This window comes from Equus przewalskii, chromosome 2 (assembly GCF_037783145.1).
Source record: "Equus przewalskii isolate Varuska chromosome 2, EquPr2, whole genome shotgun sequence".
Lineage (NCBI taxonomy): Eukaryota > Metazoa > Chordata > Mammalia > Perissodactyla > Equidae > Equus > Equus przewalskii.
Window position 1 is genome coordinate 105,814,928 of NC_091832.1, and position 22,166 is coordinate 105,837,093.

The 22,166-nt window shown below is 34.3% G+C and overlaps 1 protein-coding gene across 21 annotated transcripts in view; it reads right to left on the reverse strand.

The window, feature by feature from the left end:
* Positions 1-22,166, reverse strand: part of BLTP1 (bridge-like lipid transfer protein family member 1) — a 194,760-nt gene that overhangs the window by 143,671 nt on the left and 28,923 nt on the right. For all 21 annotated transcript variants that reach the window (XR_011537220.1, XR_011537221.1, XR_011537219.1 and 18 more), the window contains 8 exons: positions 15,122-15,308; positions 12,265-12,346; positions 11,696-11,889; positions 9,608-9,687; positions 7,386-7,536; positions 3,158-3,314; positions 2,661-2,739; positions 458-549 (listed from right to left, as the gene is read on the reverse strand). Coding sequence is in view for 17 of the 21 variants with exons in the window: in XM_070609157.1 (XP_070465258.1) it covers positions 458-549; positions 2,661-2,739; positions 3,158-3,314; positions 7,386-7,536; positions 9,608-9,687; positions 11,696-11,889; positions 12,265-12,346; positions 15,122-15,308 (1,022 nt within the window). In the remaining 4 variants the exon portion in view is untranslated. The remainder of the gene's footprint in view (positions 1-457; positions 550-2,660; positions 2,740-3,157; positions 3,315-7,385; positions 7,537-9,607; positions 9,688-11,695; positions 11,890-12,264; positions 12,347-15,121; positions 15,309-22,166) is intronic.

Genomic DNA, 22,166 nt, shown 5'->3' on the forward strand with positions numbered 1-22,166 from the left:
CATATTTTTTCTGTTTCTGATATGGAGCAATCCAGGAAATCAATAAGATTTTCTTTCTTTTAACTTATTAAGTAAATAAGCACAATGAATTATTAAGTCCTGAGAAAGAATCCAATGGGGTCAGAAAACATAAAAAGTGAAAAAATATCCTATTTACAACATACTAAAGAGTTAGTCTGGCCATACAATCCAGTTTAAAAACAATATTCTAACATTTTTTCACATTTTTAAAGGCCAAAAACCCATATATCAGAGCAACAGAGAAATGTCAAAGGGAGTGCACAGCACTGGGAATCTACTCTTCTTCCCAAATACAGGGCCAAAGGCACCTGGTGGTTCTTGAACAAGAAGATGGACCTTTTGATGACTTCTTGGTCATTAAAATTTTATATTAAAAAATTAAAACCAAATTTGTACTGTATGCTTGTGCACATATCATCATAGACTCTAGACTTACTGCTAACATTTCTGCTTCTAAAAGAGTCCGGTATTGCATGCTGGTAGTGGCATCAACATGTAAGAGTTGTCCTTTAATTGCAGGGGTGTAACCTAAAATAGGTGAAAATGTAAAAATTAAGAACTTAAAAAATATACACATAATTAAAAATTTTGGACTGGAAACAACTCCCACCACCTCCCAAAGAAGGACGCTGAAAAATGGTGATCAGTTCCTACTTAAATACACCTCAGCGATGTGGAACTTACTACCTGAGACGTGATCTTTCACATTTAAACAGCTCTGAAAGAAGGAAGTTCCATCTTCACATGTCTACCCTGATTTTGCTTTTCAGTGCAAAACTACAAGTGTTTTTCTCTAAATGATAGTTTTCAACTATTTAATAGCGCTCCCATGTCTTTTCTTCTTCCACTGACTCAAGGATACATATTTTCAACCTCTCCTTATGTAATGACAGTTTCTAAACAACAGCTATTCCTTATGTAATGACAATTACCAAACAATATAGCCCCATTCTGAACAAAAGCAGGAAAGTTCAGAGTATTTCACTTCCTTTCTTGATGGACTTCCCTTCTACAAACAGTAACTCATGGTCATTATAATATGGCTAATTCAACATGCATCCTGCTCTGGGCAATTTTTTTAAAACACCTGAATCTCTGAAAAAATGTTCTAAATGTTCTAAATGCATTTGAGTTGTAATTCACTCCTGTGTGGACCTAAGTCTATTTTTCCCCTCAGATCGCCATCTCAAAAGCCCCCTAACCTTTGCCACAAACCTACCAGGGCTTTCCTTAGACCCTTAACTCACTCGGAGTTCCACAACCAGTGTACCATGGCACTTCACATGAATTCATAGTTGGTATGTTCGAGACATTTATCCCCTCGGGCATCAGGCAATCCCTTCACCCCAGTGCACCAATAACTGTACAAAAAATTTTTTGTATAAATGCTATTTCCTACATGCATCATCAGTTTAAAAATGGTAGAAGCACTCCTTCAACTGACCCATTCTCAATTTTGTGCAACCCCCAATCGCCTTTCTCCCATTATATATCTGTAATTAAGGCTGTCCTAGAAGATAGTTCTTTTCAACTGACTACTTTGAATCAACCAGTCCTAAGAATCTCAAGCATCTGCTTCAAGACTTAGTATAATTATTCTCTTTAAACTAGCTATGATAAAGTTTAGTTCTTCACTAAAATAGCCCCAAAGTTATAGGGAAAAGATACACTATGCCATTCTCAGTCACTTTTTCAGTTGATTATCCAAGCAGGTGGACCTGACTGCTACCCTTTTATGCCAGCTAATGAATCTAGTCAACCCCTCTGCCTGCTTTCTTCTTATAGTAGCAAAAAAATAAATGACAGAAATAAGAAAAGAGAACAGAGAATTGTATAAAAATTACTCCAATTATACTTAGTAACATTACTGGTTAGTGATTTAAAAATAAGAGTAAGTTGCTATTCTCTATACTCTCAAGAAAGTGAATAAATAAAGCGGAATTTCATTTTAATTGCTCTCAATTACAAATGTAATAAGAGAATGGGAAAAAGAAAAATGAAGAAGGCTAAATAATATTTTGATAAATTCAACAAAAAGTATTGAATCATGTTATTGATTAACTTGTATCAGAACCCAAATTTCAAATACATAATGAACTTAGATTACCTCAGCTAAAATGAAACCAAAGCTACCAGGGCATTATTTAATATTTTAAATACGAAACATTCCACTTTCTTAAAGTTATGCTATTCAAAGTACCCAGCTTACTCCCCAACAAAATCTACTACAATATAACCTAAAACAAAGCCTGTTCGTCATCCAAACACTTACTGCCCAGGTACCATACACCAGGGACTGGATTCAGCACCAGGTACACACCAGCAAAAAGAAAGACACAGCATCTGCTCTCACGGAGCAACAAACTAACAGGAAAAACATATGCTAAGCAAATGGTGCTCAGTCTTACAAGAGAAAAGTACAGGGTATAACGAAAGCATAAAATAATAAGACCTAACTTGACTAAAACATTTTTCCCTTCTCTCTAGGTGCACAAATAATTTAATTATGCAACATTTACTGAAAACGCTGAAAAAGAAAACCCCATTAATGTTAGTCTAAATGGATTAATGAACTATATTATCTATATATTAATTGTTTACTAATTATTTAAAACAGAAAAATACTCATTGCAGCTTACCATTTTCCTCAACTGTCATTGGAATATTAATTTCTAAATATGAGCCAGCTCCTACATTTACATGTACAGCATTTGTTTCCTACCAAAAGAAAAAAATTAATCCATATAAAACATTTATTATAATTATAATCCCAACTTTACTTTTCAGTTACTTTCACAGACAAAATATAATCATCAATGATATTAAATAGGTATTAAAAGTTCCTAAGAACAAAAGTCCAAATTTATACCAAAAATACACTAAAACAATTTGGTCATATACAAAGGAGAAAATAAATCAAACTATGGTACAAAGGACTATTATTATTAACTTCTTTCTACTATTTGGCACTTAATGAAAGTAACATACATACAATTACTGGGGGGGAGGGGTGAGAGGGTTTATAGAAAGTTCATAGAAATGAATATAAGTATAGGACTAGTCGCCAGAAAAATACTCTGGAAAATAACGTTCAAATTTTAAACATTATTTTCTACTGTAATATTTCAATAATTACCCTATTTTTGGTAAACAGCAAGTCAATTGTAGCATCTGCAATAATATTCATTCTCAGTTCAAAAGCAAGGATCTGTCTTGGTCTCCCAGGCTGTGCAATTTCAGAAACTTTCAGAACTTGATAATCAGGTGGGAAGAAGAATTTCCATAAACAATCTCTATATAAGAAGGTAGAAAGAATAATGACATTATTCCAACCAAATTACCTCTGATAAGGGACCAAAATCAGTATTCTAACTTTATTTTATCACTGCTATCTCATCTAACAATTAGACATAAAATAGAAAAAAAAAAGTCACAAAATAACACCTACTATAATTTTCCTTTCAATAAACTGAAAACTATTTCTCCAATGTTTTATATTTCCAAAGATCATAAGCTTTGAGCACTTATTAAATATACCATTATCAAAGGAGACATAGGTAAGACCAAATCTGCAATATTCAAGCATACTGTGAGAAATTAAAGACTTTATACAAGTATACCAATTGTACTTCACTTGTCCAAATGGCAAAGAAAGAACTGAAGGAAGATGGTTTAATTAGAATCATCATTTCACTCCAGACAAGTTACTTAACCTTTCTGAGGACACCTAATCCGCTTTCTCATCTCAAAAATAAGAATAACATAACTGGTCTCACAGAATAGATCCGAGGATTAAATGACAACACATATGGAAAAGACGTGGCAGTACATGGCACATGGGAAAGATGGCTGTTATTATCATAATCATTATTTTTAATCAATAGTATATCAATAAGAGTCTAAAGAGCTATTGATTTCTAAAAAGTATTTGGAGGCTAAGAGCCTAATATATTTGCCTACCCTTATCATTTGACAAAGATGAAAGAAGTGAAGCAATTTTCAATTCATGGTCAAAAATAGTATAATGTTACTCAGACATTCAGAGAAGGTGCCAGTTTGTGGCTTTTTAACAGGAAGGGTTGAGGAAGGAGTCGCCAGTAACAGGAAATGCTGCTTGGAATAAATAAGACTGGGAAAAATTAGATGAACAGAACAAAATTTGTAAACCCATCAGACTATAACTTGCCATCATTAAATAATGTGCATGAAAGGAAAACAAAGTTCTGCAAATGTGCTAACTAAGACACAAATATATAAAACTAAAACTCTTAAACTTTTAACGACAAAGAATCCAATATGATCATCAGATGGTCATGGACTACACGGTGGGCAGAAGAGCACTGGACTTGAAGGGCTGCTTTGACTCTCGGCTCTGGAGGCTGCAGAAGATCTTCTACACTATCACTGCACTTCTCACAGGTAGGATGAGTTCACCACACCTGCCCGTCTATCTCACTGGGTTATGATGACCAAGCATGAAAATATAAATGAAAACACTTAAATGAACGCAATGAAAGGCCAGACGATGCCAGGAATGTTTGCATTATTGAAGTTATCACCTAAGGATTTAGGGCAAACCTAATAAAGTTTGTATGTCAACTCTGCCATGAAAACTCTTAAAAAGAAAATATAATGAAGGAAAAGCTGAATATCTTAAAATTCAGAAAAATCATATAAAGGTGACAGAACTGACATCAAAATCTACAAGCTAAAAGGTCATGCTACACCAGAGATCAAAAACTTCTCACAATGCTGAGTGAACTATCCAATAGGAAAACAGCTGAGATTTCTTCCCATACTTCTTTTTTTTTTTTTTTTTTAAAGATTTTATTTTTTTTCCTTTTTCTCCCCAAAGCCCCCCAGTACGTAGTTGTATATTCTTCATTGTGGGTCCTTCTAGTTGTGGCATGTGGGACGCTGCCTCAGCGTGGTTTGATGAGCAGTGCCATGTCCGCGCCCAGGATTCAAACCAACGAAACACTGGGCCGCCTGCAGCGGAGCGTGAGAACTTAACCACTCAGCCACGGGGCCAGCCCCTCTTCCCATACTTCTTACATTAACAGGTGGATACTAAGAAAACTGACCTTACCATCCATTTCTGATTACAGTTCACATTTGTGTAGAAACTGAGTATGGGGATGGAGAAAAGGAAATGGCTACAAAAGAGGAAATGTACCATTTGTAAATGTAAGTGAGGAAATAAGTATGACTCACGTTAGTAAACTAAACCTATGTGAAAATAAATTCTTTTTTTTTTTTTAAATAAACCTGAATGGTTTTGTTAAGTCTAGGTTAAGAAAGGTATTGCTGTTCTCTCCTGACAGAGTCAGGACCTATTGAAGCGAGTCGGGTAAAGCAAATTTTTCTTGCATGTTAACTTCAGTGTCATTTCTCTGTATAATACAAAGATCACCCCAGAAGTGAATATGACTGTATATTAAAAGAATTTTAGTTTGGACTTTCATGTAAATATACCCTAATACTTTTCTTTAATGTAATAAAATTAATATAGTTTAAGAAGAATCACACTATATTCAAGTACTAGAAATGTAAAAATATTTTATATGTCTTTTTAAAGCTTTCTTTTAATTTTTTCCTTTCAAATCTAACAACATGTAACTGTTACTTAATGGAATGTAGAAACCCTCATTTTCAAGTGTTCCACAGTGAAGACAGCATGGCTTACTGTAGGAAAAGTTTTATCATAAAAGGAAAATTTAAATCCAGTAATTTTAAAAGAATTTGCTTTCTAACCTGAAATTTTAAGCTCTGTTTACTTTCAAGTCAAATAAATAAACTAACCCAGAACTTAATGAAGTACTGTATTAGCATACTGCATGAGTTTACAAATAACACACTTACTCATTTACCATATAATTGTTAAATAGCTACTTAATGGGGCGGGTATTCCTATATATTAGAGATATCAAGATTCATGGAACACAGTACTTGACAAAGTATATAATTCTTCTAACAATGCCAGGTAGAAAGCACTTTTTAAAACAATTAAGTATTAAAAGATAAGTATCAGCACTCTTTCATTAGTCCATTAATGGCCCAATAATATCTGCTTTGGTGAATGATTTGGTTTGTACTTCTCCATTCAAACTAGTTTATGAACACAAAAACTAAACTAACTTTAAGAAATGTCTATTTACATAAAAATTTAGATGTTCCCTCATCATGAGTGGTAAATGTCCCCTCCTTTGTTTAAAATTCTTCAATAAGTAGAAAGATGCTCATAATACATTAAAAATAAGAATTGTTCAAAATTAATAGAATGACTAAAGAATAAAAAATCCTTTCAGAAACTCTCCATCACCTCCAGTATAAAACCTGTATTTCTCAACTACCTACAAATCTCTTAGAACCTATAGAACTTAAAAGACCACTCTCCGCTGTATCATGCATTTTCAGGATTCTTCCCTTGCCTCCATTGTTTATCCTCCTCTCCTTTTCCTGGCTAACTCTTATGTTTCAAAATCCAACTCACGTGTTACCTCTACCAAAAAGCCTTCCCCAATTTTTCTCTCCTCTAATCTTTAATATGAGTTATGTACCTGTTGTGGGCGAAATTGTGTCCCCCTAAAAATTCATAACTTGAAGTCCTAACCCTCGCTACCTCAGGATTTGGTCACATTTGGAGATGAGGTCTTCAGAGAGGTAATGAAGTTAAAATGAGGTCATTACAGCTGGCCCTAATTCAGTATGACTCGTGGTCTTCTAAGAGGAAATTTGATCGCAGAGATCCACAAGACACACAAGTGGAAATGCTATGTGGGAGGCACAGGGAGAAGATGGCCATCTACAAGCCAAGGAGAGAGGCCTCAAACACATCCTTCCCTCATGGCCCTCAGAAGAAATCAACTCTGCCAACACCTTGATTTTGGAATTCTAACCTCCAGAACTATGAGAAATTTTTGATGCTTGGTAATGGCGGTCTTAGCAAACTAATACAGTACCTTTCCAAGTTCTTCAAGACTTTTTACTTAACTCTCTTATAGCATTCATAAAGCTCTTTTGTTCCTTTTCCCCCTACTAAAACTGAACTATGTATGACGTTTATGTCTGAATCTCCATGGCCCCAACAATCCCTGGCATATCTGCTGTGTACAAAAGGAAAAACAAGGGAACTAATAAATATGCTGCTCGTTCACCATTTTTCTAATGAATTTGTTCTGCCTTTGGAGCAAATATGCTTATGCTAATTTCTCTACAAACAGGTTATTAATTGGATTAAAATGTTTAGTGATATCTTATGCTGCCACAACAGCTTCTAAAAATATTAACTATTTCTAATAAAAATTATAGTATTATCTCAATACATTTGAAATACTTTTTAAAAATATAATTTACTCAAATACCTCTGCCTATCGGCCCATGGCCCATAGTTGAAATCTGTTCCTTTACCGCAAACTATATCCAGTCCCCAACATGGAGGCAAATCTTGTAATTTGCAATCCTCACTGCTCATTTCTCCTTCAATATTTTCTTCTGTTTCTTCTGGAACAAGTCCTATATTGCAGAATATACAATATAAAAGCAGTTACTTAAAATAACCATTAAAAAGCTTCCTTAGATCAGCAGTTCTAAAAATTTTTTGATCTCAGAAACCCTTTATACTCTTAAAAATTGAGGACCCTAAAGTGGGTTTTTTGGTATTATATCTATCAAAATTCACTGTATTCAAAATTTAAATTGAGCAAAATTTTTAAAAATTTTATTTTTAAAATAACAATAAACTCTACATGTTGACATAGTGAAATGTTTAATAAAATTTAATGAAAATAACTATACTTTAATGAAAATTTAATTAAATCAATTTCATTTTTAATGAAAATATTTTTTAATCAAAAACAACCATATTTTCTAAATTAAATTAATTTATGCAACGTGTCGACATTGTTTTTATTTTGGCAAATCTCTTTTATGTTCAGCTTAATAGAAAACAAGTGAATTCTCACAGCCACATCTATACTTAATCTAGAGTTCAGTGATTTGAAGAAAACCTAGCCTCACACAAACAGGTAAATAGAAAAGGGAGGAGTAAGAATTGTTCAAAATTAATAGAATGACTAAAGAATAAAAAATCCTTTCAGAAACTCTCCATCACCTCCAGTATAAAACCTGTATTTCTCAACTACCTACAAATCTCTTAGAACCTATAGAACTTAAAAGACCACTCTCCGCTGTATCATGCATTTTCAGGATTCTTCCTTGCCTCCATTGTTTATCCTCCTCTCCTTTTCCTGGCTAACTCTTATGTTTCAAAATCCAAGCCTTTTTAGATAATTTTGGGTATTCTTCTTTGACACTACACCAAAATTCAACAAGTGGTAGGTTTCTTAAAAGTTAGGTGCAATGTGGAATCTGAAACCTTATCACTTAACTTTTCAGACTCTGACACATTAAAATTTACTGATCTCTCTTACAAGGAGAGAGAGAAATGTTGAATAAATGTTTGAATAAATGTTTTACCCATGGTATGACTTTATAACACTATGCAGTGGTCATTTCATCATTAAATATTTTAAAAATCATGTCTGTTAATATCATTGGTAGTCTCACCAAAAAAGTCATCAGACTCATAGTGGCACACCCATATTTTCCAAAATTCTAATTTTCACATGAAAGCTCAAAACCATAGTTTGGCTTTAGTTGCTCTTTCAAGTAAAACTGCTGTTTCATGAGAAGAGTAAACAGTTCAGCTTGGAACTCAATCACACAAGTGCTTTTCCTCAAAGCACCAATGTGCTTTGCTATGCAGCAGAAGTGCATTATGTGTACCTGCCATTTTATCATGCTGAATATTAAAAGTTTACTCAAAGGTCAAGATTAGGTCAACATAATTTTTACTGCTTAATCAAAAACACTTTAAAGTGATACTCGCATGTGTTGTTTTACTGTGAACATGTGACAGTGAAAAAAACAGTGATTACTAGTACAGTTTGGAACCACTGCCTTGATTCATGCTAAGGCACCACCAGTTTTACCCACCATTGCTTTTGCATCATTAGTGCAAAGGTCAACATGGTGAAAGAGGCAAATAACATTCTAGTTTTATTTTGGAAATACTTTGACCTCATAAACTCCTTGAAAGATATAAAAAGATCATAAGTAGGAAAAAAAAGGGCTCAAAATTCAACGTTTAACTACCTTTATCAAATTGAAGACACTTGTGAAGCACTGTAACTAGCTGGACTTCAATCCTTAAACTTTAAACTTCAAATCTAACATAGTGTGATTTTTTTCTAAGCTAGCATGAACTACCTTAACTAGCACCACATTCTCTAAAGGTTTTCACTCATCGTCATTTGTATTCACTATGTTTGAGGTATATTTGTGAAAATGGAATTTAAAGGAACAATTACTACATTGTCCTCTTTTGGTCTGAAACACTAAAGTAATATGACAACTTTTGACAAACACCACAGATATGTTTTAGGCAGGAATTCTTACATCCATGTTTACCCTCTATTGATGCTTATTTATATTCTAAGTAAGGAGACTTAAATATGATTAGATATCAGCATTTCATAGAAGAAACAGGAGTGTGGCTATGAAACATACTTTCAAAAAATAATACCTGGCTCATCCATGTAGTAGTAGATGTCAACATCATTTGACTGCATCACCACAAAACCTTCTCCCATTAATCTTGGTGGTCTATAAGGAGGAGGGGGAAAGGCAGACTAAGTACATCTCCAGAATATAAAATGTTGAGTATTCCAATTAATGGTGGTAATAGGTGAAAAGGAAGAGGGAAAGAAATCTAAAAAGCAGTCAAGTGTAGCATCTTGAAAAGAGAAAACAGCTTTCATATATACAATAAATTCTTCCACAACTGTTTTCTATATTAGACTAAATAAAATGGTAGTGAAAATTTTTTAATCAGTAAATTGGTTCAAGAAGGAAAAAAAATTTCTTTCACATTTTTCCTTTTAAGTTTTGAAGGAGCGAAATCAATTCAAAACAAAGCTTAATTAAATACAACAGAAGAACAATGATTGTTGGAATAGAATAATCATATTCTGCATTTGCAACAATAAATTTAAAATTAAACTTAAAATTCAATCTTTTTATGTTAATAACACTACAAAACTGAATAAGAAATATTTTATATATCTGCAAAATCAAGTATAACCTTTCAGAAACATTAAATAAGAAAAATGCTGTCATTTTTAACAACTTCATATTACCTATTTCCAACAATATTTAGTTGATCAACTTGAAATAAATTCAAAGCAAACATCTTGAATTCAAATTCTGGAATGAATGTTTCTCTAGCATCAATTAATTTCTCACAAACTGTTAATCTTTACCTTCTTTAATAATTTTTCTCTTTGTCATACACCACAATAGCTTCCTTCCATATCAAAATTAACTTCTCAATCCTTAGATAATATAGTATACACAAATTCAGCAATCTTCTTCTAAACATGTATTAAATCACAAAGGCTAATGTTTAATCTCATCATTTAATCTCCACACTTACTTTTGAAGAGGGAAAAATACAATTTTAAATCTTTTTATACAAATTAATAGAACACTTTTTTATCTTACACTTAGTATAATTTTCAGAATCCAGATTTATTTATTAAGTATTATGACTTTTATTCATAAATACAGAATTGTGTGCATGGCCCACATTCTGGAAGATGTTTAGCAAAGACTGTGATCCTGAAGAGTGAGACCAGGTAGACCCACACCCTCCCTGGTGCTCAAACAGGGAAAATCTCTCTATCGTTGTAGTCCATCCCCAGAAAATCTAATAGAAAGCTAGCCAAAAGTTGGAGCTAAAAAGGAATAACCATGCTTCTCACAACCTCACAAACTTTATATCGCCTACACACAAGGGTAAAAGCTGAGACAGTGGAAATTCGTCATATGAACACAAACTACACATATTCAACCATATAGCCTCCTTTACCAAAAAAAAAGAGAGATCGAGAATAACATAAAGACTACAAGAGCCTTCATCCCACCTGTGAGTGAGTGGCCTGGAGTCAGATGGGAGTTATGCTTCTGCTGTTCCCTCAGGGTCCTGGTCCACTCGAATGGAACTATCCCACCACAATGAGGGTGAGTCTACTCTGTGTGATTAACACAACACGTCTCCTAAATGCAAGCAGCTACTTCACTGAAGGAAAGCAAATCTGGAAAGCTAGGTGGAAAACTGACTGGGACTTGAACGTCAAGCGAGTTCCAAAACTGTACTATCCTAACTTCATCAGTTTTCCAAGAGTGATTTTGACTCGATTGTCAACTTTTCATTAACTCAAAATGGTACTCCACTACAATGAATTTGTTGAATTTACTATTCATCTATCCTTTCTAGAAATAAAAACCTACCTGTAATGTGTATTTTCTAACATACAAACATCAGGGCTTAATTCCCCAAAATAAGTTTCCCAAATAAGTGAGAAGGAGAAAAAGGTGGAAAAATTACAGCTATAATCTTATAGAAAAATATTTAAAATTAGAGTTTACCAATGGATAGCATATCCATTTATCTTATAAAGCAGGACTATACTGTTAATTGATTTAACAGAGAGAAATATATCTACAGATTGCCCAACTTGTAGCAAAGAAATTAAAAGGACACAAGAGATTCTAATTGATATCTATATTAGATATAAAGAAGTTATTTGTTATTTTTATAAGACTTTCTTACTCATCATTTTGAAGGCCAACATATCTTGGACTAGGAACAAGCATGACTCGAACATTTTCAAGCTTTCCTTTCACAATATGCATGAATTGGTCAAGATGACTGGACGGTGGTTTTGTAGTGTAAGTTAAAAAAGCATCATCAAAGTTGATGCACAGAGTTTGAGGTTGGTAATGATTTCCAAAGGCCAAACGCCCCTAAAAAAATAGATAAAAAGATATTATGCCATACTATTGAGGCCACTTTTATGTTTCTTAGCTGATCTAATAACAAGAATTTTCAAGCAACAACTAAAATGATTGCACTTTAGCACTATATACTATTTAAATTACTCCACTGATCAATTTAGATCAGTATTTTAAAAAATTTAAGCATTTGTGAATAGATAGCCTTTAAAGTCTAAAAGATTTGTGCTAAAATTGTATTGGTGTTAAAATAATTCTTTTACACTGCGTGAAAACTAGAACCAAAAAACTCTACAAAATTACTTTCTTAAATGAAAATTATATTTTCAAAAATAAAAGGGTCTGTTAATAATCCACCAAACATTAATTGTAGCAGAATTTACTTACTGTGCTCACATTGACCTTTATGACTGGAATAAGCGATCTCCATGAAGATGTGGGGTCTTGAGATTCTGTTTTTACTTTAACTCTGAGAAGAAAAAAATTAAAAAACTGACATATACAAGAAAAACTTACATAATTGAGGATATGGGTGACCTCCTCACAATATACATTATTAACACCAGCTGTACCTTTCCAAATACATCTAATGACTGCTCCAGTAAACAAAACAATGACCATCTAGCAGCACACAATATACCTAAAATGTCTCTTGGAAAGCAGTCTATCATATATCAATTTATAGATTGCTAAGCTATAATAACAAAACTATTTTTAGAATGACAAGTTTTAAGGACAAAAGTATAAATTGTGCTATGCTGTCATTACATCTACCATTGATCCCAATGCACTGCAACATTTTATAAGACCGCCAAATTATTAAAACAAAAGACCAAGCTACAAGTCACTTTAATGTTTTCTACTGTTTTAAGCACTTCTGACAACTCAGCTGATCCTTTTCCTTCCCTACCCCCACCGCTTCATTCCAAAATAATTTCCTCTCAATAAAATGAAAATGATAGGATAAGAGTAAGAAAAAAGCACCTGGCCATACACAAAGTACACAAAATTTAAGAACTGAAAATTTCACAGCAATTCACTAAGGATTTCAGATGAAAACTCGAGGTATATCTCTTCAATAACCTGATAATCCTAAATCACACTTCTGAGGCCACATCCACTAAGGTGGCCCTTGGTGCGTAAAACTAAGTTCAAAACTGACCTTACTACGTCCCCCAACCTCCTCTTTCTCTAAGGTTTCCTGACTAACCAAGACCACTGCTGAAATTAGAAATTTTGATTCATTGTTGACTCATTCTTTTTATTCATTCTCCACATCTAATCTGTCTTACGGATTCATGCGCCTAAGTATACCTGGAATCCATTTACTTCTCTCCCTTCCCTCCTTGCTACCAATCCAGTTGATGATCATCTCTTCCCTAAATTGTTACAACATCCTTCTATCTGGTCTCCCTGCTCCCAATCTTATTTCCTTTCAATCATACCACCGCATTACTGACCTGGAGTAAAGCCAAATTTCTAACACCTGGACCCTGCTAACCATTTTAGTCTAATTTATCCCCACCTCAAGTAAGCCACTCCAGACTTAGTAAACAACTTCTCTATTGCATATGATGTTTCTTCCCTATGCAAGAGTCTTCATCTCCTTCCTTGCCTAACTCATTTACCCTTCAGGTTCTAGCCCTCCCTGATCCTTCTAGGTGTGCCCACAGAATTCTATTCTTGTCCCTCTGGTAATACATCTTGCATTAAAATTGCCTATTAACTACTCTAACTCCCAAACTAGGCTATGAATTCCTTTAAGACAGAACAGTTGTCATATTCCCAGTATCCCCAGTACCTTAGCTCAGTGCCTGGGACATAATATCCATTAAATATTTAATTGAGAATAAATGTCATCATCTACATAGAAAAAAACAACTACTAGGTATGCAAGGCTGGTTCAATATTCAAAAATCAATTAACATTAACAGGCTAAAAATGAAAAATCAAATGATCGTATCAATAGATGCATAAAAAGCATTTGATACAATCCAACACTCATTTACGATTAACATCTCTCAATAAACTACGAATAGAGGGAACTTCCTCAACTTGATAAAGAATATCTACAAAAAACCTACAGTTAACATCACACTAAATGGTGAGAAACTAGAAACTTCCCCACTAAGATGAGGTATAAAGCAAGGATGTCCTCTCTCATCACTCCTTTTCAACTTCAAACTAGAAGTTCTAGCTATTGCAGTAAGACAAGAAAAGGAAATAAAAGGTATACAGACTGGGAAGGAAGAAATAAGACTTTCTTTATTTGCAGATGACGCAATTGTCTATGTAGAAAATGTGAAAGAACTGACAAAAAAACTTAGAGCAAGTGACTACAGCAAGGTTACAGCATGCAAGGTTAACAACAAAAGTCAATCACTTAACTATATACTGGTAATGAACAAGTAGAACTTGAAATTAAAAACACAATACCATTTATATTAGAACCACAAAAAATGAAATACTTAGGTATAAATTTAACAATTTATGTACAAGATCTACATGAGGAAAACTACAAAACTCTGATAAAAGATATCAAAGAACAACTAAATAAATGGAGAGGTATTCCATGTTCACAGACAGGAGGACTCAAATTGTCACGATGTCGCTTCTTCCCAACTTGGTTTATAGTTTCAATGCAATCCCAATCAAAATTCCAGCAAGTTATTTTGTGGATATCGACAAAGAACTGATTGTAAAGTTTATACGGAGAGGCAAAAGACCCAGCATAGCTAACACAATACCGAAGGAGAAGAACAAAGTTGGAGGACTGACACTACGCAACTTCAAGACTTACTAGAAAACTACACTAATCAAGACTGTGTGGTATTGTTGAAAGAACAGACAAACAGGTCAGTGGAACAGAATAGAGAGCCCAGAAACAAACAAAACAAAATTGCGTATTTGTATATTCAGCCTTAAATATGTACATGTATGTATATATTTATGTACATGCACTCAAAAGGATAAAAAGCAAATTGATAGTAACAGTACTTATCAATATGGAGGGAAGTGGGACTGGTGAGCAGGAGTAGAGTAGGATTTTTTTTATATTACATATATATAATTGTGTATTATTTGAATTTGTTAATGAATAATATAATTATTTATGTGAATAAAAGTTTTAGCTAAGCTACAAAGAAAGATTAGGCTGTGTTTAGGTGAATAGTGTCAATGATATTCTAATAAAAGCAAATGTTTAAATGTTGGAGATTAATAAAATTCAAGTATGACAACAAACCTTTCAATTTTGGACTGAGTTCTTGTTCTTCCATTTTCCCGTGTTTTATCATCCTCTTTCTTGGGTGGAATTATTGTTGGTTCCAAACCAAACAATTCTTGAAGACGTCCATAAAGATCCGAACGATTATAGACATGAAATTCAAAGTCATTGACTGTGATGTATAATCTGGTTTCTGCTTTTGGATCTAAAGACACCAAGTGCAAAAAAAAAAAGGTTAAGTCAACTTTTTAAAAATTTTAGTCAAAGTTTTTATTCAAGTCTCTCTTCAAAGCTAAAATAACTCAAATGATTTACTTTAAAACAGAATTATGTGATAAAGAGAATTATATTAAAAAATATATAAAACACTAGCAAAAGAGAGAAAAAAGGTGATGTCACTATTTTAATTTAGCATTCTAAAAACAACCCGAATTTCTAGATTCTGGTTGTATAACAACAAAAGTTAAAGTGCCACTTACAGAGTCAAAATAAAACTTTACCATAATTACCATAAACTTATACTAAAATAAAAACAGTAAAACGTTCAAAGTAGGACCCATTTAAACATCATTTAGTATTTGAGCTTTTGTATCATAGAGACTGGGATTTTTCATAAATACTAGTTTGTTTTTAAAAACACAATGCTAAAATAAAGATTTTATGAACTGTAGACTTCAAACAATCTTCTCAAATAAAGACATAATTACATTAAATACAAGGAACAATACTAATTAACGAATCCATCTATAAAGTGATAGATGATGCACTTCCTTCTGCTTAGGAAATAATCTAAGATAGTGCATCACATGTCAACAAAGGAGGGTCAGAAAAAAGGTACCTAGTCAGTACTTTCTTTTGTCAGGAATCATACATGTCTGTTTTTGAGATTTCTTTTTTAACCTTTATTCATTTTTATCCCTATCAAAAATGGGGATAAAAATGAATAATATCCCTATCAAACAAATTCAATTGAAAAGCAATTAAAGTTAGATACAACCAGTTAGAACAGCTTCATTTTTAAAAATGGGTAAAGAGAATTACTATTAACTTTCATCTTAGTAGCTTAAGCTGTGATTTAAACATGCAGTATATACCTTTACTAAGGTACAAAATTTCACCAAAATTTATTTCTTCTTATCAGCAAAAAAGCATATGAAATGTCAAACACCCTAAAACTAAATATAAATTTTAGTTTAAATTAATAAATTAAAAATATACTGCCACTCATATCTCAAAAACAAACTAAGGAAAATGAATCAACAACATTCACTTTTCACACAGTAAGGCTACTCCAATCTAGGTTTTTTTCCTCATTACTTCCTAACACAATTGAGGAAAAAAGATAAACTCAATCTTTCAAAAAACTAATGTTTAGAAGCCATAACTTTTCTGGTGTTTTTAAATAGCTCTTGACCTATGTTCTCTATTTCTTCACATTTACCACACGACTAAAAGCTAAGACAATTCCCTAAACTATTATATCAAATGTTTGCCCATTTTTCTTGATGTAGGTCAAATTCTTAAAATTAAAATAAAAAGAAGAGGAAACACGCTGGTTTTCTAATACACAGGAAGTATTTTAAGACGACGATAATAAATATCATTATCCAATTTCAAATAAGTAAATCAAACTGCATCACTCATTAGGTTTAAACCCTACCTCAACAATCACCTTTGAGCTCTCGCAAAAATGTCAGGGTCAAATATCCAGCAGTTTAGTCAAACATCTCCAATTTGATGTCTAACAAGCATCTCACACTTGACATATCCAACCAAACACCTGGTTTTCCCACCCAAACCTACTCCACAATATTCCCCCTCTTATCAACAGCAAGTCAACTTTTCAATCACTCAGGCCCAAAAATTTGACTGTTCTCTTTCACGTCCCAGATATTATCAGCAAATCTTATTAGCTTCTCTTTCAACATATATCCAGAATCCAACCACTTCTCAGCACTCTGGCCTGAGCCACCATCAACTTGTACCTGTTTCAACACAAGAGCCTCCTAACTAGTCTCCCTGCTTCTGCCCTTATTCTCCTTATGCCTGCGCTTTACACCTGGGCCAGATCTGTCAAAACTGTTAACTAAAATCACGTCACTCTTCTGCTCCCTAATTTTCTGATGGCTTCCCCTCCCATTCAGATTAATACCAACGTCCTTTAAGTGAACTATAAAATGCTACAGGATCCACACTCTTTTCTCCTCCTAATCCTTACTCCAAGTAAATTAGCCTCCATTTTGGGATTGAAACAGGTAAAGAACCACCAGGAAATGTTCTTCCCTCAGATATCCACAATAACTCATTTCCTGACTTGCTTCATGTTTCTAACTATCCCCTAACGATGAGGCCTTTCCTGACTTCCCTCTGTGAAACGGCATCCTCCCTGAAAATTTGCACTCCCTATTCTGACCCTGCTTTTATTTTCCTCGATGCCATATTTTCCTCACTCACTCCTCGATGCTATACATATTTCCTTGCTAATTATCTGAATCCTTCCCAACTTTAATGAAGCAAGCTCTGTAAGATGAGAGACTTGTTTTATTCACTGTTCCATCCCCGGTGCCTAGAACAATTCTTAGTATGTAGAAGGACTCATTTATATGAAAGAATAACAAAGCATCTTGCCACAAATCGTACTCCTAAGTAAAACAAAAATATCCACAAACAAATAGATCTTAGACTTTTTGAAAACTCAACACACGAAAGCATAATAAATTCAAAGGGGAATATTCTTCTATTCCCATGTTGATCTATACAAGTAGGAATTAACTTTTATACAATTCTTCAAGGTCATAAACAACTCAATCAAAATTAAATCATTTGTTTTCAAATTTACTTTTGGACTAGTCTACCGTGATCCCTGAATACAAACGCCCTGATCACTAGGAACAGGCTATAAAGGCTCGTGGATGAGCTGCAGAAGCAGTAAGAGGGAAAATTAAGAGTCTGGACTGGCCCCTAATTGGATCAGCTGTGATGAATAAACAAACGACGACCGTATAAAAATGGAAACAGGGTTACTCTTAATTTCATCGCTAACTTGCTAGACACGCACAACTGATTCTCCTTTCCATATATAACTGATATGATAAGAATACAGCTACACTGACTTGCGAAGGACACCAAGGTATTTATGTCTGAATTTTGACAACACTGATAAATACTAAAAACTTAGGGGCTGGCCCCCTGGCCGAGTGGTTAAGTTCACGCGCTCCGCTGCAGGCGGCCCAGTGCTTTTGTTGGTTCAAATCCTGGGCGCGGACATGGCACTGCTCATCAAGCCACGCTGAGACAGCGTCCCACATGCCACAACAGAAGGACCCACAACGAATATACAACTATGTACCGGGGGGCCTTGGGGAGAAAAAGGAAAAAAATAAAATCTTTAAAAGAAAACAAAACTTAATAGTAAAACACTGCAAGATCCCCTCAACAATCCCTATCTAATTTTCCCGATTTTTTTTTTTGCATTATTTATTATTGATTGTCACCTCCCCCTACCTCACTGGAATGTAAACTCCATTAGACAGGAGTTTTTCCTGTGGCATTCCTAAACATGCCTAAAACAGTGCCTGGGACCTAGGAGGTACTCAATGAATATGTTAAATCATTAAATAGAAATAATAAATGGGTTTTTAAATTTTAAGTAAGATTGAACAAAATGCCTAGACCACTCTTTTCCTTCCAAAAATCACTTTAGAAAAATATCAGGGGCCGGCCCTGTGGCTGAGTGGTTAAGTTCACATGCTCTGCTTCGGCAGCCCAGGGTTTCACTGGTTCAGATCTTGGGCGCTGACATGGCACCACTTGTCAGGCCATGCTGAGGCGGTGTCCCACATGCCACAACTAGAAGGACCCACAACTAAAATATACAACTATGTACTGCAGGGATCTGGGGAGAAAGAACAGAAAAAAAAAAAAAAAGACTGGCAACAATTGTTAGCTCTGGTGCCAATCTTAAAAAAAAAAGAAAAATATTGAAGAAATAGTGAGGCTATAAGCATTTTAAAAGCAACTTTTGGTTTCATCTGTTAAAAGAGAAAGATTTAGCTGAGTTCACATCTCACTTTTTAAATCTCTTCTATCGTTTCTATTTGTTTCACCTGCATTAGCAATATTCCAGCCAGCAAGCTACGTGATTAAACAGTAAATCAGATCTCCAAGCCTGGCTGATTGCCAAGCTTACATGGTATTCTCTCCAGAGCCTTTGCCCAGGATCTCCCCTGTCAATAATCCCAGCTTTCTGTCATCCTCAGGACTACTGTACGTGGCACTATCCCCTCCATCCCCCCACACCCATCCCAATGCACACAGACATGCAAAGAGGCAGGTTGCCCAAAGCACACCCAAAGAGGCAGAGACACAGGAAAAAGCACAGACACAGAGGCAGGCATTCACACACAGGTACACTCATGAACACAAACACAGAACCACTCACAAAGACAAGCACACACATGCACATACTCTCATGCATACAAGTACTAGCACACTCACAGTATCATCCTCACAGAGGTAAGTACATACAGAGCCCACATGCAGAGGTACCACACACATAGGCAGGAAAATCTTCCCAAATCAACAGGACACATCCTCATAAATAAAGATCTCCCCTAACAGACAGAAGAGCACCTTCCCAAAAGACAGGTTCCTAAGGCATATATCTCCCACATATAGACATACATGTGTGCACATGCACACTCACACAATTTCTTTAAAAAATAAAATAAGTTGGGGGTTTCTGCACTGGATTCTCCAGGAACTGGAGAAAGGCAGTAAATAAACAGCAGAAAGGATATAAGATTGGATCCCAGTAACACCACTTACTAACACTGTGGGAAAGTACCTAAAGCACTCTGAGCCTCATTTTTCTCATCTATAAAGTGAGAATTTCCCTATCTACCTGTAGGATTATTATACATAAAAAGTGAGTTTCCTTGTCTTCGTAGATTCGTAGATCAAATTCTTACTAGTCATATAAATTGTGTATTCACTTTTGAATTACACTGAACTGTCTTCTTTCTTTTTCATACTGTGATATAATGTTCATAATAATAAACGCTGCTAACCTCTACCGAACAGTTGCCATGTTCCAGGTACTGTTCTAGACCCTCTACCCACAATCTCATTCAATCCACCACCTTTGCAGTAGGAGCCCAAGATTACACCACTAGGAAGTAGACTGGAATCCAGGTTCTAAATATTGGCTCTTAACCACAAAATAAAACTATTTATCAATTATATTAAATATAATGACTACTTCAGAAAAAATGTTAATAGACATAATAACATATAATAACATAACCATAGACATAAAAGGCAATTAACAAGTGTTTAATTTATGGAGAAAGGAAATAAGTGAATGTTGTAGAGTCACTTAATTCTCCTGAGCAAAGAACTAATTAAGACGTCTTGTTTTCCAAAAGGAAATTAGGAAAAAGGCACTTATTTAATATGTAATTGGGACGCATAATATTTGTAGTAAAAAACCTAAAGTGCAGAAGTGCTGCCAAGGCCTCGTAATACTTAGAATCAACACCTAGCACAAAGACAAGATAGTCAACTGACCTTTTAAAAATTTTTCAGGGATTTTTATTTCCTTTATTTAACAACCAAATAAGATTCAGATGCTACAAATTTAAAAATACTAGATTATATTAGGCTAAAACTTCTAAGCAACAAAATAACAGAAAGGGATATACTTTACCATCTTCCTTTCACTTCTTAACAATGTAATAATTCCTCTGGATAAGAAGGATGCATGCCTAGTTACTAAGACCAGTATTCATTTAAATACTATATCTTCATCTATTAAGAGGGAACTGGTCCTATTTATTTTCCAAAGGATAGCTTAAAATCAACTCTCCTAGAAACAAAATAAAGATGTCTGAACTTTAGCCTCATTAATTGGCCTTTAGCCAATAGCCATCTATAAGAGATCACTAATTCATGACCTCGGGGAATACTTTATAACAAATTCCATGGTAAACAAATTAAACGTGTTCTGCTTCCTTTTTTTTAAGGTTTAAACTGACAACTGACAATTTTAAATCTGCTCCTGGCTTAAACATCCCAACCAAATTCTATGGTATAGAATTTTCAGCACTGAACATAGTTCTTTTCTCCTAACAGAGCAGTTCTAAACTTCATAATGAAATCTTGGCCTTACCCACAGACAGCCCTTAGCCCACCTCCTTGGAAGGCTACCGGTCATCTCTCTCTTAAGGCACACGCCCCAGTTAGGCTTCCAAATTTTCCACCAAGAAATGTCAACCATTGCTACTTCCTGTTTAACTGTCAAAGCACATGAATCTGCCCTTAATCAGCAAGAAATAATTTCTAGACTGTAAGGTCTTGCTAGTGAATATAATCCACTATTTTAATATACATTCCATAATACTGTCCAACTTTTTAATCAAAAGCTTAGTTTGCACACTGTTCATTCCTCTAGGTGCTACATTCTAAATTCTGTCCCTGAATCATGCTAGACTAATAATACATTTAGACCAAACCACGTATTCCTGCATTGCAACCTGGCCTTGTGTCTCTACCTTTGAAGGGTGTGACTGTGAGCATGTTGTTAAGAATGTTATCCCTTATAACAGAGAATTTCTTTTAAAAGCATCTGAAAGAGAAACTTCTTTGAACATTCACCAAAGCTGTGCTCTTCTTGATGAGCACATAGATTTAAATGTTAAAATGTAGGTAAAACATTGAGCAAATAATTAGAATTGCAAAAGTGACAACTGATAAAGTCCATCAACTTTTAATGTCACTGTAAAATGGGGGGTGTAGAAGATTTTTCCTATTGCAAACTACTGGCACACAAAAAATGGAAAAGAACAATCAAGACAAAATAATATCCTTAAATATTAAGAAGAACAAAAGACAGCCAAAAATTATGATAATATTTACGTTCTACATTATGGAAAATTAGAGAGAGAGAGCAGAGACATAGAAATACATTAAGAGTGACAAAAAGAATTCAAGACACAAAGAAATGATGGGAGAGCCAGTCAAGGAAAGGCCAATATTTGAGCTATTTAATTAATCTGGGGTGTAT